Source organism: Chrysochloris asiatica, unplaced genomic scaffold (genome assembly GCF_000296735.1).
Source record: "Chrysochloris asiatica unplaced genomic scaffold, ChrAsi1.0 scaffold00117, whole genome shotgun sequence".
Lineage (NCBI taxonomy): Eukaryota > Metazoa > Chordata > Mammalia > Afrosoricida > Chrysochloridae > Chrysochloris > Chrysochloris asiatica.
The window spans coordinates 9,885,566-9,912,886 of NW_006408635.1; the positions used below are offsets into that span (position 1 = coordinate 9,885,566).

Consider the following 27,321-nt stretch of genomic DNA (forward strand, 5'->3'; position numbering starts at 1 on the left):
GCAGCTGGTGGGTGGGTTAGAACCATCAACTTTGTGGTTAGCAGTCCAGTGCTTACCCCGCAGCTCCCCGCCCAGTCCTTTGTGCTTTAGCCTTGTGAAAACCATCTTGGTTCACTAGCAGGCTGTCTGACTCTGGGTTCTTTGAGCCGCGATTTTAAGTCTCCAGTGGTTTCTCAGGAACAGATTGTGACCTTTTGTTTTCCACAATCTTTCATCCCCTGAAGACAGTGAAGAAGCTTTGTTGTGCATGTCAGCTGTCTGCCCTCAGCCCTCATGCAGATTTCTCTGTCTTGACCTTAGAACCCCAGACCCATGTTCATCAGTGCGGTGGAGGACTGTGAATACACCTTCTCCTGGCCCACATCCGCCGCTTGTCCTGTGAGAAGTAGTGAACATGACAACTGCCAAGTCACCAACCCCTCCACAGGTGAGGCTTCCCGCAGTCACCAGCCCTCCACGAGTAAGGCCTCGTGTGGGCACTAGCTCTGCCACAGGTGAGGTGCCAACCCCAGCATGGGTGAGGTACCAGTCTTGGCACAGATGAGCCCCCCCCCAAAGCTGACACCTGACATAGGTGAGGCCTTGCATGGCAAACCCACCACCGGTGGTAGCAACCCCGGTAGCAACTTAGCCACGGGTGAGTCCTTGTGCGGCCAGCAGTCTTGCCGTAGGCGAGGCCAAGCACGCAGCAGTGGCTGGGGCATGCTCTTTACCCTTCAGTGCATGCTTGGCCTTCTTGGATCAGTTGATTGTGTTTGCACACTCTGTGCCTTCCGTGGGAAGCGTGTGTGCTGTCTCCCTGAGGAGGCCGCGCTGTCACGATCCCTGCCAGGCCTGGCACTCAGGGCCGCAGCTAACAGGCTCCCTGCTGTCCACCACACCACGTCCCTGTCAGAGCCAAGAGGGCGGAAGCCGACAGCGAGCTGTGTCTGCATGGAGACACAGGGCGTGTGTGCAGGAGGAGTGTGCTGGCAGTGTGTGGGACGCCACGTCAGACCCAGAAGGAAGATGAACCTCTCTTTTCTGGAGACAGGCGGGACAGTGCACTTGGGGACTGAAGGCCTCGTGATGTTGACTAGCCCGTCACAAGCACTCCCTAGGCCACACCAGTTAGAGGCTGCCATTCAGCTACTATGGAAGGGTACTGGTTTGAAACCATTCAACAGCACTGCAGAAGAAAGACCTGGCAATCTGGTGCTGCAAAGATTACAGCCAAGAAACCCCCAGAGTTCAGTTCTCCTCTGCAGCGCATGGGGTGGGATGGGCGTGAGGGCTTCGGGTCAGTGGGCCAGTGAGAGGGGCAGTAACTCGTGGTGAGAAGTCGGAAAGCAAGTCATGGTGCATGACTGAGCACAGCGCCCCCCGGAGTTACTGTGTCCCATTCCTGTCCCCCACAGGTCACCTGTTCGATCTGAACCCTTTAAGCAGCAGAGTTGGGTACACCGCTGCCTACAGCGAGAAAGGGCTGGTTTATATGAGTGTCTGCGGGGAGAATGAGAACTGCTCTCCGGGCGTGGGTGAGTGGCTGGGGCATCGTGTCTCTGGGGCACGGTCAGTGGGTACGGCCACAAGAGGCTGGGACATCAAATCTGAGGGGCCTCCCAACAGTGTGTGGAAAAATGCCATAATCTTCTCAATTCTACTTTTCCATGACTGGAGCCCCCTCATAATAGATGTGTCCAAGGTATCAGAAGCAGGCCGGCCACTGGGAATGGCATGCTGGCCTGTTGTGCCCTCTCGTCAGCTGGGCACTGTGAATCTGTCACCGTGTTTCTCACGGGCCCTGACTCTGTGCCCCAGGCGCCTGCTTTGGACAGACCAGAATCAGCGTGGGCCAGGCCAATAAGAGGCTCATCTACGTGGACCAGGTGCTGCAGCTGGTGTATGAGGACGGCTCCTCTTGTCCTTCCAAGCTGGGCCTGAGGTATAAGAGCGTCATCAGCTTTGTGTGCCGGCCGGAAGTAGGGCCGACAAACCAGCCCATGCTCATCTCCCTGGACAAGCAGACTTGCACCCTCTTCTTTTCCTGGCACACGCCGCTGGCCTGCGAGCAGGTGGTGAGTTTGAGATGGCTGATCTGAGAAGTGCTTGGCCACCTTGGGACCCAGTCTTGCACCGCTGTGTTGTGCTCCCTGGTGGGGCCTTGGCAGCATGTTCCAGCACACCTGACCATCCTAGTAATAAGGACAGTGGAAAGCATCCAGTATTGTGTAGCCAGGCATTTGGGGATGTTGTTGTTAAGTGCTGTTGAGTTGGTTCTGATTCATAGCGACTCTGCATAGGGTTTCCGAGGAGTGGCTGGTGAGTTTGAACTGCTGACCTTGTGGTTCAAACCCACCTTGCAGTGCTCATCATACATTAGTCCATTCTTACTGCTTTTTGTATGTTTTGTGTTTTAAGTTTATTAAGCAACCGAACCCAGCTGCTGTTGCGTTCACTCTGACTTATGTGTCGGAGTGGAACTGAGCATCATGGGATTTCAGTGGCTGCTTTTTCCAAGGTAGATCAGCAGGCCTTTCTTCCCAGGTTCCCCTGGGTGGGCTTGAACCTCTTAACCTTTTGGATAGCTAAGTGTGAATATGTTTACACCACCTAGAGACTCCTTTAACCTCTTAAGAGTGACTTCATAGTAATTAGAGAGCCCTGGGGTTACAGTGGATTAAATGATGGGCTGCTCACCATAAGGTCAGAGGTTCAAAGCCACCGCCAGTCCACACCTGAATGATGAGGCAATTTGCTTCCATGACGATTTACAAACCACACAAAGCAGTTGTACTCGGTCCTAGAGGGTCACTGTGACTGGGAACCAACAGGCAGTAGGATTTGGCACTGAGCTCCTACGTGGTCTGTTCCACTTGACAGATGGAATGTTCCGTGAAGAACGGCAGCTCCATCATCGACTTGTCCCCCCTGATCCACCGCACTGGGGGCTATGAAGCGTATGACGAGAGTGAGGAGGGCACTTCTGACACCAACCCTGACTTCTACATCAATATCTGCCAGCCACTGAACCCAATCCATGGAGTGCCGTGTCCTGCCGGGGCAGCTGTGTGCAAAGTGCCCATTGACGGGGCCCCCATCGTGAGTACGGGGCATCCAGGGGCGGAGACAGATTTTCAGAGGGATCGTCATGCTGTATTTCTTGCTGTCATTGGAGAGTTACTCAGGCAGAGAGGACGGAGACAAAGCCAGGGATGCCAGCTGTAGGACCTGGGAATTGAGATGTCAGGAAGCCTTTGCTTTTGCAAAGCAGCCGCACATACATGCACTTACGTATGTGTGTACATGTGGAGGCGCACAAGTACATATAGATAAGGTCAGTCTCAGACCCATGCACATACAAAGAAAAATACAAACCTCCATTTCTGGCTTTTCACTTTTCTGCCTTTCATGCATTCATTCCTTCACTTGTGTTTATTGGGAGCCCTGGTGGCGCTGTAGGGTAAGCACAAGACTGCTAACCACAAGGTTAACTGTTCAAATCCAGAAGCTCCTCCGAGGGAGAGAGATGGGGCTTTCTGACCCTTTAAAAGATTGGCAGCCTTGGAAACTCTCTACAGGGTTCCTACGAGTTGGGATCGACTTGGTGGCAGAGGATTTTGTAATATTCATAGGGCAGCCATGTGTTAAGTACTACACAGTGACAGTGGTCACCCCACCTCCTGGCCCATACGGAAGCCCGGCAGAGCCTGTGCAGGACTGGAGGGAGGAGGTGGGTCACAGCAGGTAGGGCTGAAGGTTCCGTATGTGGCTTCTCCTACTGCAGTAGAGCACAGAGCACGGAGGGAGAAAAGCTCTGGAAACTCTGTAGCAGACTTAGGTTAGCATCCAAACACAGACCCAGCAGTGTGCGGGCGTTTGCCTGTAGCAGTGATAGCTGTGCCCCGTGTTCAGAGGTGCTGCGGGGTTTGTGCAGTGCCAGGTCAGTCTTTATGGCCCTACCCTTGGGCACCACCAGATCCTGAAACATTGTCACCTTTGTTCTTTGTTTAGGATATTGGCCGAGTCACGGGCCCTCCAGTGCTTAACCCCTCAGCAAATGAAGTTTACATAAATTTTGAAAGTACCACGCCTTGTTTAGCTGACAGTCGTTACAACTACACCTCCCTCATCACCTTTCACTGTAAGAGAGGCGTAAGCATGGTAAGTCGGGCTGGGATGTGGGTCCGGGGGACACAGGCATGTGAGAGAGGCGTGAGCGTGGTAAGTGAGGCTGAGGCTGGGGTGTGGGCCTGGGGTCTGCATGCACGTGAGAGAGGTGTGAACTTGGTAAGTGAGGCTGGGGTGTGGGCCTGGAGGGTCTGCATGCATGTGAGAGAGGCGTGAACTTGGTAAGTGAGGCTGGGGTGTGGGTCTGTGGGCCGCAGGCACATGAGAGAGGCGTGACTTGGTAAGTGAGGCTGGGGTGTGGGTCTGGGGTCTGTCCTGACTCTCAGCATGGGTCTGGGATACTCCAGTCAGCAAGTCAGTCAGTTGTTGATGTGGAAATGCGTGCTCGTGCTGGGAGTGAGCAGGGAAGCTTGCTGCACTTCCCTGTGAAGCAGCATTCCACACTGCCCACAGAAGTAGAAAAGTATCCTTGTCTTTTTCTCCTCGGACATCCCTGACTTTAGTCTTATTTGAAAGTCAGGGTTTTGGCATCTCTCACCATTCAGAACAAAACTCAGAAGTGAGCGCACAGTCAAAGACCCCCGGAATCAGAGCAGCTGCAACTGAGTGACCCACTCACACCGAGGAGGCTATTGCCTTACTTGATGCGCAGTTTAAGAATTCCAGTGCCCATGGGAGTTCCATTCTGTTCTAAGAGTTTGTGTCCGGGTTCTCCTGGCTCCTCGGTGAGCTGAGCTAAGTGGTGAGGATGCTGACCATCAGGGTGGTGGTGTGGAGCCACTGCCATCATCTGTCCTTCAGCACAGACTCACACCCTGCCCCGGAGTCAGGTAGCTCCTTGGACAGGAAGGGTCCTGAGTCTCATTGTGGTCTGCATCCGGTCCCGTGCAGTGTGAATAGTCATGTTTTGCTGCCAAGGTAGTAATGCACTTGATAACAGGATCTGGAGAAGGGAGAGTGTGTATGCGTGCATACACATGTATACGTGAGTAGGTGTGTATGCTTGTGTGTAGCAATATGTACATTGTATGTGAGTGTATGAAGTAGGTATGTATGCTTGTGTGTAGCGATGTGTACATTGTATGTGAGTGTTATGAAGTAGGTATGTATACTTGTGTGTAGCGATGTGTACCTTGTGTGTGTGTGTGTATGAAGGAGCTTCAAGAAGCTATGTATATGTAGGTAACCTAGATCTATGAGGGGACTTCAGAAAGTTCGTGGAAGAATCCTGTTAGTTTTTCCATTCCATTTTTTTCCACAAGCTTTTTGAAGCCCCCTCCTATATGTGTGTATGTGTATAACATATATACATATCCTGACTTGCTTCTCAAAAGTCCTTAAGGTGGTTCCGGCTGCTCTGGCTCAGGGGTAACGATGGTGGTTCTCGGAGGTGCCTGCAATGCCATTTAGGGTGATTTTCAGTCCCAAGAGCTGCGGCAGATGTGGGATGGGGTAGGGATATTGCTGCTAGAGGAAAGTGTGTGGACACCGTTAGTAAGTGGCCTGACTTCAGGATGACAAGGAGGGACAGTGCAGGCACATCTAGGGGGAGCAATGAAAAGCAGCCCTGAGTCTGGGGGGGCAGGGGGTCACCATGGAAGTCCGGAGCTCCTTCATGCTCTGCCACGGCACGGTTCCCGAAGGCTCAGCGTCACGGTTCCCCTGCGCGATGAGTAGGTTAAAGTGCGTATGCCTCCATTCCTTTGTGCACGAATCTGCATGTTTATTTGCATGTGTCTGCATGCACCTATAAGGAGCCCTGGTGGAGCAGTGGGTTGGGCTACTAACTGAAAGGTTAGCAGTTCAAACCCACCAGCAGCTCCATGGGAGAAAGATGCCCTATAGGGTGGCTCTGCATAGCACTGGACTGGGCGGCAGGGCCTCTGGTGGTTTGGTTTGGTACACATCTGTAGGCACACACAGACAGGCATCCACTGTCCTTTGTAACCGGGGTTCCTCACTCCTTCCTGTGGCTGTACCTGCTCTCAGACTCCACAGCTCCGCAGACGGGCCGTGCTGCCGACAGACTCTACACATGGGCCAGCCCGTCCTGAGCCGCCCACCTCACAGGAGAAGCATCCGTTTACTTACTCACACCGAATGCATAGTCCAGCTCAGGAAAGAGCTTGGAAGAATTCTCTTCCTCTGTGGTTTTTGTCATTAGTGGAAATACTGAGTTTATAAAAGAGTTTCTTTAGCAATGAAATTCCTGAGCAGCCGCCTCATCCGTTTGCTGCTACTGTTGATGCGGGGGTGGGGGGTGGGGGGTGGGCTATGAGGCGCTTATGAAAGATAGGTCTGGTGAGTGACTTCCGAAACAACAGCCACTGAAGACCCCATGGAGCACAGTTCTACTCTGACCCACCTGCAGGCGCTGTGAGTCACATTTGACTTGGCAGCCACTGGTTTTACTGGTTTTCTTCATGTGCACCAGTAGCTGGGACATTGAGTCTTTCTCTCGCTGTCTCATTCAGTGAAGGGAGTGAGATGACTTGGAGTTCAGAGGGGGTTCCTAGGTGTGTATGGGTGCGGTGGAGGCTGCTTAGGACCCTTGAGCAGTTCCTCTGAGAGAAGACAGTGTGGGGTGCATGGATTGGGCCCCTTTTCCTGGGGATCCGGTGACACGTGCTAGGAGTGTGGTGCCCTGTAGTGTGGCTGCCCTTGTCCTCACTTCCGCTGGGTGGGTAGAATGCCTAGTCATTGTGGGCACTTTATTGCTCACAGCTGAGGCGTGGAGTGCCCCCGGTCACACTCTCTGGGTGTGCAGTTTTGAGGGTCTTTGCTTTTCTTCACAACAGGGAACACCCAAGCTGCTGAGGACCAATGACTGCGACTTTGTGTTTGAGTGGGAGACCCCGCTAGTGTGTCCTGATGACGTGTTGACGGAGGGCTGCTCGCTGACGGACGAGCAACTCTACTACAGCTTCAACCTGTCCCGTCTGTCCACAAGCACCTTTAAGGTAGCCGGGGCATTGGCGGTCCTCACTGTCATCCGGGTGTGCGTGGGCATGGGTGTTGGGTGTGTGGGGTGGCTGCTCACAGCTAGCCCTCCTGGTGAGCCTCACAGCTCAGGGCACTTCCATGCGGGGTTTTATGAGCATGGAGTGACCACTCAGGGGGGCGGCAGTCCCTTTGCTTGAGGATGGAGAACAGGCAAGGAAGCACGGGGACCCAGGAGACCCTCACCCAGTGAGGTGGACCCGGTGGGCTCCAGGTGCTCCCTCCCCGACACATGGGATCGTTGAGGACTCTTGGCCTTTCCCAGTGATACACCCTCTGTGGACCCAGTTCCGGCTGTAAGAAGCGCCGCCTCCTTTCTCCAGCCTTTGCTTTTAGACACAGAGGCAGGCATCATGGCCGCCCGGGATGTCATGCACGGAGGTTAGACAGTCCCTCTCAGTGCCCAGACTGGCGAGTCCAGAGAACACGGCGTGTCTGCGGAGTGTGTGCTGTGCTCATGAATCGTGACCAGCTTGGGTCACCTGTGGTTGGGGCATCCGAGGCCCCAGGGCCCGTGATTAGATGTTTCCTGGTCATCCCATGTGTGACCATGCCACATGCCCAGCATCCCTGTAAGCAGCATGCAGAGGGGTGGGCATTGAGTTTGTGCTCGGATGCTGGCTCTCTGGTGTCTGTAAGGGAGGCCCCTGCCCATCTCCAGTCCTTCCTGATGGCTGGGTAACAGTGGACAGGTCTGGGCCTGAGGAACCAGGTGGGTGCTATGGCATTTGACTCAGCCAGGCACAGGTGGACAAGGCCCGAGGCCTCCTGCTGCCTTAGTGCTCCCTATGCTGTGCTCACTGGGTGGGGCTAGGGGGCGTACTGGGCCTGGACGTAGTGGTGGGTTCTACAGAGGCTGGCCTGGGAAGGACTGGGGACCAGCATACAGACAGTAGCCTTGGCCACATGCACGCCTCCCACCTTGGGATTTCTAGCCTTGACGTCGTGTCTGTCTGTCTGTCTAGGTGACTCAAGACTCCCACACTTACAGCGTAGGTGTGTGCACCGCGGCTGCAGGCCTGGACCAGGGTGGCTGCAAGGACGGAGGTGTCTGCCTACTCTCCAGCAGTAAGGGAGCCTCGTTCGGGCGGCTGGCCTCCATGCGGCTGGACTACAGGCACCAGGACGAGGCTGTCATCCTGAGCTACGTCAATGGTGACATCTGCCCTCCAGGCAAGGCTTTGTAGCGAGTGTCAGCCTGAAATGACAGGAGAAACCCTGGGACCAAAGCTCCAACCCTGTGTGGGCTGGACCCTGTGAGGAGGGCTGTCCCCATGAAGAGGGCTGGACCCTGTGAGGAGGACTGTCCCCGTGAGGAGAACTGACCCCGTGAGGAGGTCTGTCCCCGTGAGGAGGACTGGACCCTGTGAGGAGGACTGTCCCCGTGAGGAGGACTGACCCCGTGAGGAGGACTGCCCCTGTGAGGAGTACTGTCCCCTTGAGGAGGACTGGACCTAGGCCTTGACTGTGAAGCCCTGAATGGAAGTGCTCTCAGACCCTGAGTGGGCTGGGCTGCCTCCTCAGGGTCCTTGTGACACGTTCTTAGTCATGTTACTGCTTGTGTCACTCAGATCTTCTCTTCCCTTCCAGAAACGGAAAATGGCGACCCTTGCGTCTTCCCCTTCATATTCAACGGGAAGAGCTACGAGGAGTGTGCTGTGGAGGTGAGGCCAAGGGCCTGGTGCGCCACCACCGAAAACTACGACCGTGACCATGAGTGGGGCTTCTGCAGGCACTGTGAGTAGGGAAGTGGGACATCCAGGGCATGGCTCTGGCAACCCCAAGCTGCACGAGTCCTTGTAAAGCTCCAGATGCTGTCACGTTAACACATTAACCGATTGTACTTGGTCGTCAGGGTTGTCTTCCAACCAAACAGCATTTCTAATTGCTCCATGAGACTTGACGTGTCAGGTTAGAGGCAGCCATGGTCAAAGTAGGTCAGGGCATGGGTGCTAGTGCCCACGTCCCTGTGAGGGCTTGTCACAGGTGACCTACACACACGCCTCTGTAAAATGGCGGCCTCTCATGGGCCTTCAGAGTGACCAGTGGATGTTCTAAGACCCTTGAGTCCGTCCACTGGCTTTCTGCTATGTGGCAAGCACTGGGCAGACTGGACACCTAATGGGGCACCAGGCTTGCTCCTGCGGTGCTAGACGTGGTATCTCAAAAGAATCCTGTTTATGTTTGGGCCACTAGTGGACGTGAGTTCTCAAGGGAAATGAGACGAGACAAGTGCTTACTGAAGTCATTCTTACTAAGACTTCACAGCAAGATGGGTTACACCGAGGAACTCTAGGCACAGATGTACGCGGACCTGTGGGAGGGCACTCACTGCTTTTTCATAATTGCAGGCATTTTATTGTTACTGATTTTATTTTTATTCTCATTAGCAAATATCATTGGTTATCTGTATATGAGGGACTGTGGTATAATGTAGGGTTGTCTAGGACAGGAAGAGATTCTGAGCTCTCTTGGGCTATTCAGAGTTAAGAATTCATGAATGACAGGAAGCGTGGAGAGAGAGGTCCAGGGCAACAGATGTGGCTATGGGAAGGGGCTTCAAAACGTTTGTGGGAAAATGTCATATATGGAAGGGTAGATAGGGTGACAAAGGACCACGTGAATCACAGAGTTGGGGCTGCTCAGAAAGGAAAGGAATTTGAAGACCAGCATTAGAACCTTCATCCATTGCTGGTGGCAGTGTGACGTGGTGGTTCTTCAGAAAGTTAAACAAAGATGGGCATGTGTCAGCTCCTAGCCATAGGCCTCAGAGACTTGAGAGCCTGGGCTTAAACAGACACTTATACTTCATGTTCATGGAATAGCCAAAAGGTGGAAACCATGCAAGCATCCACCACAGATGAATGGATGCATAAAATGTGACATGTATATACCATGGAATTGTACTCAACCATAAAGAGAGGTAGAGCCTGGGTAAATGGGACAACATGGGTGAATCTTGGAAGCATCATGCTGAGTAAAATAAGTCACACAAAAGGACGACTCCTGTATGATCCCCTCCTATATGAAGTCTTCAGGATAGGAAATGTAGAGAGAGAAGAGTTACGAGGGCTTGGGAGGTACTGAGCTTCTGTTTGGGACGATAAATCTTTCTGTGAGAATGGGGAGTGGTGATGGTTTCAGGGTGTTGTAAATGTGATTAAGGAATTAAACAAAATGTTTTGTGATACCATATCTTAGTAATAAAATTAACAAAAATTAATAAAGTTAATAAATGATTCAAGAAAGCCAAGCTGTGGGCCTCAGACCAGGTTCCGAATGTGTCTGTGTTGCCCTCTCCCAAACCAGCCAACAGCCACCGGACGTCCGCCATCATATTCAAGTGTGACGAAGATGCCGACATTGGGTGGCCCCAAGTTTTCAGTGAGGTTCGTGGGTGTGAGGTGACTTTTGAGTGGAAAACAAACGTCGTCTGCCCCCCAAAGAAGATGGAGTGCAAATTCATCCAGAAGCACAAAACCTATGACCTGCGGCTGCTCTCGTCTCTCACGGGGTCCTGGTTCTTTGTCCATGATGGCGCCTCGTGAGTACCACTCCCCCTTCACCTGCCATGTCTGTTCGTTTTACCTCAGAGTCAGAAGGCGGGAGGTATTACCCCCTAAATCCGAGGTTATGTGCTTTCAGTGGGGACTGGGTTCCTGGGAGCCACCCAGAAGGACCAAGCATGGGGAAGTGGTGAGGGTGGGTTCTGGTGAACAGAAATGGAGCCTTCAGAGCCCACAGAAGCCAGAGTTCAGCTGTTGGCCCAATGGAGTGGAAGTCTAGAGGAGAGTTGGGTCCAGGTGTAGGTGCTGCCTGGTAAGTCCTCGCTGCAGAGGAGCTTGGAATGCGTACGTGACTTGCTGAAGGGGAATCCCTTACCAGAGTTTCAACCACTGCCTGCCTCAGCTCCACTGCCCTTCCTTCTGCTGAAGCCCACTGCATCAGGATCACCTTTAGTCCCTGTGATTCAGAGGCTGTGGACCACCAGTAGCTACCACACTGCTATTTCTGTCTGGCAGTCACAGCAAGGTCTCTGCCCACCGTCCACTAGAATAGACTTAGCCTACCTTCCTCCTCTCTACCCCTTGGTGTTGTCTTGTAGGTACTACATCAACTTGTGTCAGAAAATAAACAAAGGACCCTCAGGCTGTTCCGACAGAGCCAGCGTGTGCAGAAAGACTGCATCCGGTCAGGTCCAGGTTCTGGGTCTGATCCACACACAGAAGCTGGACGTTGTAGGTAAGTCCCTGGGGCCATCATGACTGGTGGCTGGGCAGCTTAGGCTGGGGGTGAACATTTCCAGTGTCTCCCCCGTGAGTATTTCTCCTGGAATATTTAAAGAAGTGCTACTTTCTGTTCGGTCAGAACCGACTCCACAACAACAACAACAACTTTCTCATGTTTGAGGCCCCCGTCTGTGTATCTGGGGGGTTCAGTGATCTTCGGGAGAATCTACATCTCAGGGGGGAAGTTGCCTTGTTCACTATGCTTCAGAAGCGAATTGGGTCCTTATATGTTGATTGAGGAAAGTCAGACCATTTGGTAGCACTTGATCAAAGTAGCTCAAGAGTACATATTTGAGTGCTTTCACAATTTGGGGGAAAATGCTACTGTTTTTATCTAATAGTTTGACTGGAAAACTCCTGTTGCAGTTGGCTGTTGAGTAACAGGGAAGGATATCAGGCTTGGTAAGGTTGAGAGAGGATCAGTGGGAAAGGGGAAGACACTCAACAACACGGGTTGACCCAGAAGCAGCAACAGTGGGCTCAGCCATGACACTTGGGATTTTTTGCACAGGACTGGGCAATGGTTCGTGCATGGGGTCACTGAGTTGAAGCTGACTCAGTGGCACCTCACAACAGTGGCTCTGTCAGTTAAGGATGACTGGGATGCAGTCGAGGGGTCAGTCAAGAAAGAATTCACCTTTTCCTGTTAGGGTTAGAGAGGAATACCTGAGTCCCCCTTTCTAACTCATAGCATAGCTTTAGCTAACTAAGAAATGAAGAATGACTTCTCGGGAAACCATTGTTAGTCTCAGAAGCATCGAGCCCAGAGTCTACTCGGTGACCCGAGGGTACAGAGATACTACGAGGGAGGGACCAGCCTGGTCCCGCAGTCTGAGATTCATCTTCCCTTTGGAGAGTCTGACACCTCAAGAAGGGGGAAAGGTGGCTCTGTTCTCTTCTAATCTCAGTTACTTGGGGACAGTGGACCAGTCTTCCTCTCAGTATCCCATTGTGGTTCTTAGCTGCCATCATGTTGGACCCTGGCTTGTGGCGACTCGATGTATAACAGAGTAGAGTGGCCCACTACGGTTTTCTTGGCTGGATGCACTATGGAAGCAGGTCACCAGCTCTGTTCTTTTGTGGTGCCATGGGGTGGGTTTGATCCTCCAACCTTTCAGTTGATAGTTGAATGACAGTTCGTCACCCACGGACTCTCAGTTTCCTGAGGCCAACTGGAAAAGCAGACTGTTTAAAGCTTTACAAAAAGTCTAGAACCAAAGTAACAAGCGAGAAGTCTGACTGATTTTTTGAGGTTTGGCATTGAGGCCATTTAGAATGCACTAGAAGTAACACCTGTCCATCTTTTTGTGTGTTTCAGATGACAAAGTGGTTGTCACCTACTCGAAAGGACATCAGTGTGGTGACATGAACAAGACTGCATCCACGGTGATTGAGTTGACATGCGCGAAGACGGCAGGCAGGCCGGCGCTCGACAGGTGAGGAGGTTGTGGCGTCAGAGGGTGATGGGACATGAGAACGTGACATGGGGAAGGTGGCAGAACCTCTCCTGTGGTTCCTACTTTACGGCTGGACTGTGTGTGCAGGGCGAGGATGAGGGTCTTGTAGCGACAGTGCTGCCCCATATGAGGGAGATCCCACAACCCTGTCGTGTGGGCTGCAGACCTCCACAATAAAGTGAGTAGAGCAATATAGTGATGCAGTGTGACGCTTGGTCCACCAGTACGTGTGAAGGTTACGTCTATACTGTACTGTCGTCGCTTCTAAGGAACCCTGGTGGTGCTGTTGTGGGGTTAGTACAGCGCTGTTAGCCATAGGTCACTGCTTCAAAACCACCAGCCACTCCTTGGGAGAAAGATGAAACTGTCATCCTGTCCAGGTGGCTCTGTTCTCCTCTAATCTCAGTTACTTGGGGAGAGTGGACCAGTCTTCCCCTCAGTGTCCCATTGTGGTTCTTAGCTGCCAGGGTCCCACATTGTTGTTGTTGTGAAGTGCTGTCGAGTTGGTTCCGACCCATAGCTACCCTGTATAGGGTTTCCAAGCAACAGCTGGTGAGCTTGAACCACTGACCTTGCAGTTCAAACGGCTTTACAGATTTCCAGCCTCTGAAACACTCTGCAGGATTGCTGTGAGTCGGAATCGACTTGATGGCGGTGGGTTTGGTTGTCTATTAAATGAGCCCTGGTAGCACGAAATTACTAATCTACTAAATAAAGGTTGGCAGTTCAAATCCACAGGCAGCTCTGTGGGAAAACATACGGCAGTCTGCTCCTGTAAAAATGTACCATCGGCTTTGTAGTTGGAATTGAGTCTTTGTTGTCTATGAAGTTGTGCAATGGCATTGTGAAAACATTTGACATAACATGAGAAAGACCAAACTCTGAGTCAGAGACACGAAGTGAGCACACAGTTTTGGAAAAACAGTGCCAGTATACCAGTATACTTGCTTCTCACAGGGTTGCCACAAACCACAAGCCTTTCATTAAAAACAACACCGAACAGGATCTGCAAAATGCCATAAAGCAAAGCCCAAGCAACTGGGGTGCCTGTAACCTAAAGCAACTCCCTGAACCTCACCTGCCTTAAGAAAACACAGTCCTGACCAAGGTTGAGCACTTTTTGAACTGGCTGGGCTGTCCTAGCTGGCCTCTAGAGGCCTGGTACAGCTACAGGAAACCCAAAGGCAGCGCGAGTACAACCATCCAAGCATGCTACGTGGGCCCCGGAGCTAGTGGGGCAGCCACCCCTGCTCTTGGATTGTCTATCGGGATTCTAGGTGCTACAGCACCTTCTGCCAGCAGAGGGAGTGTGTGAGCTGATGTTTGCGAGCAAGTCACAGGGCTCTGAAAAGGGAGATGGCCAAAGAAATGACCAAAAAATCCAGAAATAGTCCATGGATTTCATCTGTTGCCAAGCCCGGATAACCTGTAAACCAAAATGTCAAAACTCTTTAAGAGCAGATCCCAGCCTTTAGTATTTCTCAGTATCAAAAGATGTCCGTTAAACCTGAATCCATGTGATTGATATGGTGAATGGGTTAAGAAAAGACGGGTTCGGAGCCCAGAGCTGGGGCTGAGCTGGCTCGGTGGTAGAGTCCCGCCCCCACCCAAGCACACCACAAGTCCCCCTGCCACGCATCTGTCCATGGAGGCTTGTGTGCTGCTAGCATGTTGCACAGGATTTAGCGGTGCTTCCAGACTCAAACAGGAAGGTATGCCTGGGGGATCTACTTTAGAAAATCAGCTAATGGTCTGATCTATGTTCTGATCACATTGTGAGTAGGGTTACCGAGTACAGCTAACAACCAGAAGTTTAGAGTTGCCTTCTGCATCCTGTGCGCTGGGCAGCAGTTTTCCTGTTGGGGCATGGGCTCTTGGGAGGCTTTACTGCATTTTCACAGAAACCAAATGTCCTTCACTTGGGCCTGGCACTTAGCTGTGGGTGTGCCTCGGCGGGGTTGTGGGCTTTGGGCTGGTACCTGGTAACCATGGGGCCATATCTGCTGCCTTCCAGATTTGACATCGACAGCTGCACCTACTACTTCCGCTGGGACAGCCGGGCTGCTTGTGCAGTGAAGCCCCAGGAGGTAGAGATGGTGAATGGGACCATCATCAATCCCGTAAACGGCCAGAGCGTCAGCCTGGGAGACATCTATTTTAAGTAAGCAAGATATTTCTGTTCTGTGCCCGGGAGTGGATTGTTCACTGGCGGGACTGCTGCAGGATGAGTGGTTTGTGTGTTTGAGCTGTTGCTAGGCGTGTCGCCGTATTGTGCTTCAATGGAGAGAAAACACTACTGAACAGTTAAGTTTTCACACCAAAGATGGTGAATTCTCACGAGTGTAAAAATAGAGTTCCCCTTCTCCTCCCTCCTTATAATAAGCCCAGGGTTTGAGACAAGTCTGAGAGATGTGTTTGAGCAGGAACTTCCTGGGCAAACCATTTAGTGAAGGGTGAACTTTCAGCAGCGTTGCTGGGGCAGCTGGGGTGGACAGTCTTCCAGCCCTCTGCATGCCAGGCAGAGGGAGGCAGTGTGGTGCTGGCCACAGGCATTGGAGGAAGGCATTAGTGCAAAGAGAGCAAAAGTAGGGTCTGGTAGGGACTCAGCTGGGGCAGGAAGCCTTTGTAGACTTAGGAGTCAGAAACCACCCTGTGGTTCTACTAGGCCTTGGGGTTTATGTCAAAAGGATGTTCTGGAAGGATAGACTACCAGATGACCAGACTTACATGTTTGCCTCTGTCTCCCCAGGCTCTTCAGTGCTTCTGGGGACATAAGAACCAATGGGGACAAGTACCTGTATGAAATCCAGCTATCTTCCATCACCAGCTCCACGCATCCCTCATGCTCTGGGGCCAACATCTGCCAGCTCAAAGCCAATGACCAGCACTTTAGTAGGAAAGTGGGGACCTCTGATAAAACCAAGTACTACGTTCAAGGTAATGGTCATCTATCAGTGTGCCCACTTAACGTCCTCAAGGTAATGGTCCCCTATCAGTGTGCCCACTTAACGTCCTCAAGCACGAGCTTGAAAGTGGTCGTGAGCAAACTCAAACACAATGTAAAACGCAACTCCTGTCTTGATGTGCAGTCATGAGAACGAGCTGCGCAGTACGTGGGAGACCTAGACATTTCACGGTGGGTAAATTAGACCTCAGTTACACAAGCAAGCTCACAGCAAACCCACCAACCCTGGCAGACCACTGAGTCTCCTGCAGGCTCGGGGGAGGAAGCATATTCAGAATGACTGCTGATTTCGTTTTAGACATGACACTGAATTGATTTTGAACCTTAATACTATAAAAGAGGGCCAGATTGTCTATTTGTCAAAGGATAGGAGGATAAGATGGAGAGATACTGGCATTTGCATAAGAAACGGGTGTGGAAGGTCTGAGTGACTTTGATGGAAGCATCGCCTTCCTTTGTTCCTTACTTAACTTAGAGGGATATGGCCACAGGCCGCTGGTCCTAGTCTCCCAGCGCTGCAGTGACAAAAATCCCAGGACGAGTGGTTTTAGAGAAACAAGGACTGGTCTTCTCACAGTTCTGCAGGCTGACGGTTGGAATCAGGGTCTCAGCCCAGTCGTTCCTTCTGTGTGTCGACCCCCTAGTGTTGTCATTGTCTGTTCTGCTCTTTTATAACTGCCATCCACCCCCGACTCTGCCATGACTTCATTACGTGTCAGAAGAAGACCCCCCATTCCCTAAGAGGTCACAGTCATAGGTAGCCGCTTAGAACTTCAACATACCTTTCAGAGGCCGTAATTCAATCCATCATATAGCTCATTTTATACTTTTTGTAATTCGACGTTTGAACCATGTGACTGTATTAGCTTTTGAAATAGTTTGGTGGTGGTTATATGCTGTCGAGTCGGTTCTGACTCATAGCGACCCTGTTTCTGAGGCTATAAATCTTTACGGGAGCAGAAAGCCTCATCTTTCTCCCACGGAACAGCTGGTAGTTTCAAACTGCTGACCTTAAGGTTGAAATAACTTAATGTGTGTGAAAACAACAGCCTACGCTGAGTAAAAGGGTTCTGAATGGTTCCCCCCAAAGAGGAAAAGGCTGCTCCCCAAATGTGGGTAGCCTTGACTAAGCAGAGGGAAGTGGGGGCTGGTAGACATCTGTCACTAACAAACTCCATGTCCTTCAAAACCCCCATCAGCATCGCCACCTCTGGAAGGCTGCTATGTCCCCGTGGGGTGCCGCGTGTGTCTGTCAGGTGTCCACTCCAGCCTACTGGAGCGGTGACCTACCTGTAGCTCACACACCATGATCAACAGACCGACTAGCACCCCAGCACCCAGTGTGTGTGGATTCGCAGGCACTCGCTTCCCTCTTAGGCCTTTCACTTTCCTCCTTTTCACTAGCATCAGGAAGTAGCCTTTGCTCTGAGGGCCCTTTTGACATTTCCTGATAAAGTTGCAGTTCTAAATCCCTAGTTGTTGTCATTTGAGAGGGAAGTGCAGGACAGGACAGAGCAGAGGTAAGAGCCCTCTTGGCTCTTACCTTCTCCCCGACCCACTCCCCTGTGTACTTCCCGACTCCTCCCTGACCTGCTCCCTGATATATTTCCTGACTCCTCCCTGACATGCTTCCCCTTGGTACTTCCTCCCCCATCTGTAGAACATGCGTGCATTCCTACTTCAGCTGATCACAAGCCTTCCTGAGCCACTCCTGCACCCTGTGCCTTGGGGCTGCCCTCACACGCAGTGGACAGACCTAGCCCTAGCTCTGTGTATTCCCAGTGCTCCCTAGGGGCTGACTGTTGGGTGTTCAGTCCACTCTCTTTAGAGAAATGCCACTTCTGACCCAATTGCAAAGACTTGCTGGAAGCTGTTATACTCACGGGTACAGATGAAAGTCAGCCTAGGACAAGAAGCACATAGGACAGAGTGTGGGAGGGACTGGACCTGGGTCTTCCTTGTCCTCTCCCCTAGAGGCTGGGCACATTACACTGTGGCATTGATGTGTGTCCACTGGGAATTCCTGAGTTGGTGTCTTTATTAGGACTCATTACATTGGCATGAGTGAGTGATCGCCCACATGGTAGATCTCAGTCTCCAGGACAACTGATACCTCGTGACCTAAAGCCCCTAGTTGCCATCACATGGGTGGTTGTTCCGGTGTGGCCAGCACCCACCCTCAATCAAATGTCTTAGCACAAGGCTGGATGGATTCTTTCCAGCACACTGACCAAGGCGTGCATGCGTGAGGGCGTTTTATTTTATGGGACAAAAAAGCTGATTTTTAATCTTGGTGTGGCATTGTGAGATAATGCACTAGACTGAAAGGTCTGTTTGAGCCACAAGGTCGGTGGTTCAAATTCACTAGCCACTCCTTGGAACCCTATACAGGGTCGCTATGAGTCAGAACTGACTCAACAGCACTTAACAACTTCTTATATTTTCCAAATGTTCCATAAAGCATCTTGTTAGGTTTTCATATTTAGAAGAAAAAAAAATTACTTTTTACAGAAAAAAGACAATATTTGCTCTCTAGTCACTCATAAGGAGCTCTGGTAGCATAGTGGTTACGAATCGGGCTGCTAACCTCAAGGTCGGCAGTTTGAAACTACCAGCGGTTCCACAAGAGAAAGATCAGGCTTTCTGCTCCCGTAAAGATTTGCAGCCTCGGAAACCCTGTACAGGGTCACTATGAGTCGGAACCGAGCCCATGATACTTAACAACAAGAGTCACTCATGGGTGTGGTGAAATTTCTCTGTGGGTTTAGCAGCAGGTTATTTGAAAACATTTTCACAAAGCCATTTAAAAATCCCTTCAAGTGGCCTTTTTTTAAGGTCTGAGAGGGAAATGCTTATGGGATGGGACATGGCAGAGTCTTCACAGACGTGGAGAGAAACTTGGGGCCTGTCTTGACAAGTTGATGGAATGGTGTATACGGTTGTAGGTGCTTGCTTTTCTTGTTCAGAATTAAAAAACTAAAGAAAACACCTTATTGTGGCAAATATATAGGTAACGAAACACTAGCCATTTCAGCATTCCTCACATGTGGAATCAGTGACGTTTATAATATGCGTCATGTTTAGCCTTCACCATTGTCTGGCACCTTCTTTTTCTGACAGATGGTGACCTCGATGTCGTGTTTACTTCATCCTCGAAGTGTGGCAAAGACAAGACGAAGTCCGTCTCATCCACCATCTTCTTCCATTGTGATCCTTCAGTGGAAGAAGGGATCCCAGAATTCAGCCATGAGACTGCTGACTGCCAGTACCTTTTCTCCTGGTACACCTCGGCCGTGTGCCCGCTCGGGTGAGTGTGGCTGGGAGCCCTCGGCAGTGTGTGATGGCTGATGATTGTCTTCCTGTGGGAATAGTCACGTGTGTACAGAACCAGTGAAACCCCACAGCCAGCGGCCTGCTGTGCTTGCTCCACGCCTGTGTCCACGCCTGCGACCCCATCCCCGCACCCCCCAGGAGGACTGCTGGTTTTCCTCTGTGCTTCCGCAGGGCCTGTGTGGACTCAGCCAGGCACCCCGACACTTCTTCCTGCCACTCCCCACACAGCCCTGTCAGCTCCACATTTCTCTGTGTTCTAGCACAAGCTACGGCCCTTCTTTCTTAGGGCTTTGCACAGTGACAGCCCTACAGTGGGGAAGAACGCGACTTGTATTAAAGAGCCAAGGAAACCTGGTGGCGCAGTGGCTAAGCGCTCAAACCCACCAGCTGCTCTGCAGGAGAAAGCTGTGTCCTTCTGTAGCCGTACCTCTGGGGTAGTTCTGCTCTGCCCTGCCAGGTCACTCTGAGTGGGAATCCACTCAACAGTAACAGGTGTTATTAAAGAGCCACAGGGCACCAGAAATGTCACAAAATGAAAACTAGAACTACTATCAGTTGATAGCAATTACTGGCATGTGACAAAAAATTCTAATGCCTAGGGAGTCATTGTGTGAAGGCCCACTGTTTAAAGGATTGGACATCTGGAACTTTTTATTTAATCCACTAGCCATTGATCAGGCACATTCCATGAGCCCAGTGTGGTACTGCAGCAGAGCCCTTCAGACCCGGGAAATGTGGTGGTCACATCCCAAGATGAGGTGTCAGGGGGGGAGCGGCTATCACCTGGACCTGCCCACTGTTTCTTCCCAGGAGGAATTCCGAGAGGAGAAGGAGCTTAGCTCTGGGAGCTGTGTGGCTGTCTTGTTTCTCAGAGCTCCTGTTTCCACAAGAAGCGCTTTGCCCTCCCTTTGAGCCTCCCCCCAGTGAGGCACACGGGGCTGGTGGAGGCTGCTTCGTGGCAGCTAATCTTCTTCCATGTTTCATATTGAAAAAAGCTGGGGGCCATGTCTTCTCGGGTGTCCGGTGCTTCTTGTCTTCATCACAAAAGGTTTCTCTTTTCCCTGCCAAGTGGCTGTAACTTGTTCGGATCCGGAGCCTGGTAGGTGCTTATAGAAGTCAAAGCTGTTCTGTCAGGTGAGCGTTCTCAGCGTTAACTTGAGGCGTCCTGGGTGGCACACATGGTTAAGTGCTCAAATACTAGCTGAAAAGGTTGGCAGTTTGAACCCTCCCAGAGGCACCTCGGAAGACAGCCCTTGGCCATCTGCTTCCGAAAGGTCACAGCCTTGAGAACCCTCTGGAGCAGTTCGAGTCTGCACACCTGGGGTCACCATGGGTTGGAATAGACCCAATGGCATCGACAACATGGCTGACTTCAGATGAGCGACCCAGACCGTACCTGCCTGGTGGGGGACGTGACCCCCTTCCCCCGACTTTCTTCCAGGGTGGGCTTCGATGGCGAGAGCACTGGAGAGGACACCCCAGAGCGCCAGGGGCTCTCGGGGCGGAGCCAGGCCATTGGGGCCATTCTCAGCCTGCTGTTGGTGGCCCTGACCGGCTGTCTGCTGACCCTACTGCTTTACAAGAAGGAACAGAGGTAAGCAGAGGCAGCTGAGCGAAGCGGGCTGGGGTTGCAGCTAAGCAAGGGGTCTAGAATGAATCCCGGGCCTGCTTCAGCAGAAGTCTTGGTCAGACGCCCTCTATGGCTCCTGCCTTGTGCATTGTCTGCCCTTGAATAACCATGCTCTCCTCTTTTATAGGGAGACGGTGATGAATAAGCTCACCAACTGCTGTAGAAGAAGTTCAAATGTGTCCTACAAATACTCAAAGGTACGTTTCCGTTGAAGGTCCTCTGGTGTTAATAAGAACAGTCAAAACACCATTACGGCCCAGTGGAAACGGACTCCTCTGGCCCTAGCACAGTTTCCATTTTCCCTTCACATTTTCTTCCTTGTGGTTGAAACTGGTTTACTTTGTTGTTGTTGTTGTTAAGTGCCATCGAGTCGGTTCCGACCCATAGCGACCCTGTACAGGGTTTCCGAGGGTGTAAATCCTTACGGGAGTAGAAAGCCTCATCTTTCTCCCGCGGAGCGGCTGGTAGTTTCGAACCGCTGACCTTAAGGTTCGCAGCCCGATTTGTAACCACTACGCTACCAGCTGGTTTACTTGTTGTTGTTGTTGTTGTTAAGTGCCATCGAGTCGGTTCCGACCCATAGCGACCCTGTACAGGGTTTCCGAGGGTGTAAATCCTTACGGGAGTAGAAAGCCTCATCTTTCTCCCGCGGAGCGGCTGGTAGTTTCGAACCGCTGACCTTAAGGTTCGCAGCCCGATTCGTAACCACTACGCTACCAGAGCTCCTTCTAGACAAGTTTACTTAGCGGACTGAATTTGTAGTTGCCTCCACTTCTTTGGCTGTTCTGAAAAAACAAAAACAAAAACAGTGAACACTTTTGTACATCTAGCACTTGGATTATTTCCTTTAGGCCAGTCTCCCGAAAGGAGGCATTTGTTTGGGTTAAAGGACACAGATAGTCTGTGGATCTTGGTGAAATTGCTTTAGAAAAGGCTTAACTCAGTTAGACATTCTGTCTTGTGTCCTTTCTGCGGCTTCTCTTACATACCATATCCCCTGCCTCATCCCACATGGACACTTTGAACTGATGAGGCCTTGGAGAGTCACTTCTTTTCCTTGTCGCCTGCCTGCTTGTCAGCCTGGGCAGTTTTGAGTTGTCATAGTCAGTGTAGTCAGTGTTTTCTAGAGAAACAGCAGTAGCCCTCCCACACAGTGGGAGAGGTGTGGATTACACTGCAGAAGGTGCCATCACATTACATTCAACTGCATTGCGGAACAGCAGCTAGACTAGTGTTTGGTCAAACCACTGGGAACCATAGTCTAGTCGAGCGATACAGTACGTTAGCCATCCCGAGAATGCCCACTTGTATCCTTCCTGAACGTGTTCAGTCTCAGAGGAGCAGCGGGTGTGGGTTGGGAAACCCTGGGAGCTGGAGATGGTATGACCATGGTGGGGGGCGGGGGGAGGGGATGGTTCAGCCTCAGGGCAGTCTGTAGAAGGAGGGTTGCTGGTCTCTTGAGCTCACGTGGGCTCTGTGTTGTCCCCGCAGGTCAACAAGGAGGAAGAGGCCGATGAGAACGAAACCGAGTGGCTCATGGAGGAGATCCAGGTACCAGCCCCCAGACCCGGGAAGGAGGGGCAGGAGAATGGCCACATCACCGCCAAGTCGGTGACGGCCGAGGCCCTCAAGTCCCTGCGCGGTGACGACCAGGACAGTGAGGACGAGGTGCTGGCTATCCCAGACGTGAAGGTGCATTCTGCCCGCAGCCCTGGGGCAAACAGCTCTCGCCAGACAAGAAGCCCCCCGAGGAAGGCGGGTCGGGTCCGGCTCGACGACCGGATGGGGCTGATCAGAAGCGAGAAGGCCAGGAAAGGGCGGTGCAGACCCGGCCAGCAGAAGCCGGGGATCCCCAGCCGCCCGGCGAGCTTCCACGACGACAGCGATGAAGACCTCCTCCACGTCTGACCCTGGTGCCTACGAGAGAAGATTCATCGGTGGCACGGCCAAGTACCTCCAACCAAATAAGACTTTACCGCCATGACGCTTCTATCATTTTTGCCTTTAACAAAAACGATTTCAAAAAGGGAAGAGTTTTTGTGATGGGGAGAGGGTCACTAGGCCCGACACCACTCACACACGGGTGCTCACGGTCATTAAACACAGCTTTTAACAGATTGGCTGGGGGCGGGGGTGGTCCCTCGGTCCCGGGGTTCTGCCCCAGCCATTGCATCTCATAACAGAGGGCTGTTTTGACAGGAAACTCTTGCTGCTTTAGTCCTTATTGGGCATTTGACCATCTAGTTGAGCATTTTCATTCTCTCCTCCTATTTATTCACTTTGACAATTACTCAGGTTTGCAAAAAAGGAAAAGGAATAAAACAAAACAAAGCAAAACATGAAAGAAACCGATAACCAAGCAGCAGCAGCAGTCTTGCTGCGTGCCCGGGGGTCACCCCCGGGGTCACCCATAAGAAGGAGGGAAAACTTTTGGTGCCCGAGGAAAGTGAGCACAGAGTTTGTGAGCTGGCCGATAATTTCGCCCCTCAGTTAGAATACCCACTCTGTCTCTTTACTGCTTTCTGTTCTGAAGGGAACACACATGCACACGCGTGTGCACACAGACCCCGAGTGCCCGGGCTCTGGCTGTTCACCCCTCGTCTGCCTTTCATCCTGAACAGCTGCCGCTTTTTGTAGGACACCCTTCATCCGCAGTGGACAGAGCACATTTGTCAGTATTTCTTCCCACAGCCCACCCAAAGACAGATTTGTGTGCAGGAGTGGAGCTGAGATGGCCAAGAAGGTAACTTCTTTTAGATTTGGGGGTTTCAGTCTCATGTATTCAGGTTCTCATGGTACCACCTTTACTGTACTTATTTTTTTAAAGAAAAAAAAAAAAAAAAAGTGTTGATCAACTGTTTGACCTATATCGAAGCCTTAATTTGCACAGAGTGCGACTTAGGGAAATGCCATGGCAGACAGTGGGCCGGAACCTCGTCCCTATATAACCCTGGTTTTGTATTTAGAGGGAGACTGAGGTAGGACCCACGGTGCCAGGACAGGTGGACAGGTAGCTCTGGTGCCCTGCCCCTGCTGGCTGCTGGCTCCTTTATTGATGTTTAATGGGAGATTCCTTGGTAATGAATCTCATATTTAGAGTTGTATATAAACTCATGCTATTCATAGACTTAGAGGCAAATCACTCTCCAGAATGCCCTGGTTTGTACCCGGTGGTGTGGCTGGTTTATTTGATTTCAACATGAGTGTATTTTTAAAATTTGATTTCTTTTCTCATTTTTTTTTCTTCTCAATCAATTTTACTGTAATATAAGGTATTCAACAATTTCAATAAAAAATAAATTATTAATTAGGTGTTACTTTTTTTCCCCCCACCCCCTTGATGATGAAACGTGACTGAGCGTATTATCTGTCCACCTGTCTTTCAGTTTTTCTTTCTGTTTGTTGTTGTGACGTGTCATCGAATCAATTTCGATTCATAATGATCTGTACAGGGTTTCCGAGGAGCAGCAGGTGGGTTTGAACCGCCGACCTTGTGGTTCGCAGGCCAGTGCTTATCCTATAGCAGCATACACATTTAGCAAAAATATGTTTCTTTGAATTTGGGTTTTAACGTAGTGTCTTTCTTTCTTTGAGTCCTTTCTGTGTGTTTGTGTCTAAACTGAGGTCCAGTCTTCTTTCTTCCTAGTACTATTGAGGTCACATGTCCTACACTTGCCTCAGAGGGCTCTGTTTTCCAGAACAAGGGCTGTGGTGGTTAGAGCCCAGTGATTCAGTGGCGCGGTTCTGCATGGGGACCTAATCTGCGGGTCTTCTCAGGGTGGTGGTTTCTCTTGAATAAATTCCGAGCCTTCCATCTTAAATGACTAATTTGTCAGGGAGCGTTACCTGTGTGTTAACAAGGTGGCAGAAAATAAATGCTTTGTAAAAAGCAGACTTCTTAGGGGTCAACATCCTTCCCTCCATTTGATATTCTGATTGCCTTTTCCCCCCAGAGTCGTTCATCATCTCTCCTGAACCCTTAGACATTCCAGTACCTTACACAGGTTTACAGACTCGGACTTCCAATTGTTATATGGAGGAATGCTGCTCTCTTCAGCCTTCCCAGCCTCCCCCAAAGACCGCAGAGAGTCTCCTCTGTAAGGAGGACTGATGCCCACCTCACACCCACCCCCACCCCCTTCGGGCAAGTTCTTTTAAATTTTTTGACGGATTTTTCATTTTGTTGTAAGAGGAAAAGAGAAGGAGGTTGGGGTCACTGTGTCTGAGTGAATGCAGTTTTTAGCTAGCTCCCTTTGGTTCTTAGGAACCAGACCCTTCCTTCCCACGCATATCTGTCCTTGTCAAAGGTTATGGGAGATTCCAGGAAATCTCAAAGCTAAGATTGAGAATCTTTTCAGGGAAGTGATGTTTTGATAAAAGTACAACCTTAATCTCTACTTTCTTTTCAATTCCATTGACTCTGGCCCTCTGGACGTCCACTTCTTCCCTCTGTAAAGGTGATTGCCTAGGAGGTCCACCAATTCTGACTGGATTTAACTCCCTAGGGCTGGTGGTTATGGGAGGGAGCTCCACGGGCCATGTGAGAGCTGAGTCCCCAGACTCAGGAGGGGAGGTTGGGGGGATGGTATCTCCCTGGACATGCTGATGGCAGGACCTTCATATACCTGGCCCCTGGCCCCTCTCAGGCCCTCTTCAGCCCACAGAGGCCGTGTGTTGGGGATTTAGGGGGTTGGGAGCATCAGCATTCAACACAGCCAGAGGGCACACAACCCAAGACCCTGAGCTCCTCCAAAGGAACCCTCCCAAAGTCTGAGGAGGGGGACTTTTCTCACAGAAGAAGCCTGCGCACAAATGCCCTCCCTGGCTTCTGGGTTGAGACAGGTGGTGGCGTGTTCTCAACCCTCCACTGGGATCTCCTAGCAACTATCCAGGTCAGGAGAATTCGGGTAGTTCATCATCAAGCCACATGGAGCGTGCCTAGGAAGGTGATGGTCCCTGGCATGAGGCCACATGGGTCCAGGAACACCAGGCTGCCCTGAGATGGAGACTGTTGTTGTTGTTATGTGCCGTCGAGTCAGTTCTGACCCATAGCGACCCTGTGTACAGGGTTTTTGAGGGTGTAAATCTTTACGGGAGTAGAAAGCCTCATCTTTCTCCCGTGGAGTGGCTGGTAGTTTCAAACCGCTGACCTTAAGGTTCGCAGCCCAATTCGTAACCACTAGGGGGCTGGAAATGGCTTCTCCATGAACTGTTGCCTTAGGCTTGGTTCTTTAGAGAAGCAAAACCATGGTACAGAACCACAACTGCCATAGAATCAGTTCCAACTCGTAGCAACTCTACATAGGGTTTCCAAGGCTGGAAATCGTTACAGGTGTGGAACACCTCAACTTTCTCCTGCGGAATGGTTGGTAGTTTTGAACTGCTGACCTTGAGGTTAGCAGACTGACTCATAACCACTACACTACCAGAGCTCCATATATATATTTGTGTGTGTGTGGATATATATATATATATAATATAAAGTGCCAATGAGTCAATTTCAACTCATAGCAACCCTATGTAGGGTTTCTGAGGAGCGGCTGGTGAGTTTGAACTGCCAACCTTGAAGTTCAACTCTTGGGGCCCAGTGCTTATCCTGCAGTGCCACACCAGGACTCCTAATTGGTACTGTTGTTGATGTTAAGTACTGTAGAGTTGGTCCTGACTCATAGTTTCTCTACACAGGGTTTCTGAGGCTGTAAATCTTTATGGGAGTAGAAAGCCTCATCTTTCTCCTGTGGAATGGCTGATAGTTTGAAACTGCCGACCTTGAGGTTAGCAGCCCAATTTGTAACCACTGTGCTACCAGAGCTCCTTTAATTACTATCAGGAAAATACAATTATACACCATACAGCTACTAGGATGATTATAAGGAGTTCTGGTGTGGCGCAGTTGAATAAAAGTACTGGACCACAGGGTCGGTTTGAACTGCAAGGCTGACTGTTCAAACTCACCAGTCACTCCTTGCAAACCGTATACAGGGTCACTATGAGTGGGAACCGATTCAACGACACTTGACAACATCAACAACATATATATAAAGTTTGTATCAAGGAATGCCTCACAATTACAGAAGGTGGCAGAGTCCTAAGTCTGGGTCAGATGAACCAAGATCGCAGGCAGGAAGGTAGGCAGACAATTAGAGCAGGTCACTGGCTCAAGTCCAAAGAACTAGAGTTTGGAGGATGACCCAGATGCAACATCCACACCCAGCACAAAGTGAGCAAGCTTTGCCTGAGTGTGCATTATGTTGGAAACAGGCCATATCCCTGAGGAAACATCCTTTCAGTTGATTGGCTGCTCGTAGCCAATCATCATAGAATTAACTATGTCTGCCCATAGCCAATCATCATAGAATTAATTACAATGTATTAGATCATACAATGGGGACAACCACATTTCAACTACCAAGGCACTGGGACTCCTAGCCCAATCAAGTTGACACAAAGCCTTAATTATCACAACAGTAAAACCCTCCCATCCTGAGAGCACACAGTCAGCTGACTGCATCTGTGACCAGATTCAATACCACCTCA

The 27,321-nt window shown here is 51.0% G+C and overlaps 1 protein-coding gene across 1 annotated transcript in view; it reads left to right on the top strand.

Annotated features, from left to right (window-relative positions):
* IGF2R (insulin-like growth factor 2 receptor) overlaps nt 1–22,692 on the top strand; it is a 96,164-nt gene extending 73,472 nt beyond the window's left edge. Inside the window, exons 32-48 of the mRNA XM_006868487.1 lie at nt 301–427; nt 1,398–1,517; nt 1,801–2,057; nt 2,863–3,081; nt 3,994–4,143; nt 6,909–7,070; nt 8,076–8,283; nt 8,701–8,847; nt 10,420–10,654; nt 11,216–11,352; nt 12,718–12,835; nt 14,871–15,017; nt 15,606–15,793; nt 18,942–19,128; nt 20,596–20,748; nt 20,912–20,981; nt 22,276–22,692. Coding sequence (XP_006868549.1) covers nt 301–427; nt 1,398–1,517; nt 1,801–2,057; nt 2,863–3,081; nt 3,994–4,143; nt 6,909–7,070; nt 8,076–8,283; nt 8,701–8,847; nt 10,420–10,654; nt 11,216–11,352; nt 12,718–12,835; nt 14,871–15,017; nt 15,606–15,793; nt 18,942–19,128; nt 20,596–20,748; nt 20,912–20,981; nt 22,276–22,692 — 3,042 coding nt within the window. The remainder of the gene's footprint in view (nt 1–300; nt 428–1,397; nt 1,518–1,800; nt 2,058–2,862; nt 3,082–3,993; nt 4,144–6,908; nt 7,071–8,075; nt 8,284–8,700; nt 8,848–10,419; nt 10,655–11,215; nt 11,353–12,717; nt 12,836–14,870; nt 15,018–15,605; nt 15,794–18,941; nt 19,129–20,595; nt 20,749–20,911; nt 20,982–22,275) is intronic.
* The last annotated feature ends 4,629 nt before the right edge of the window (nt 22,693–27,321 follow it).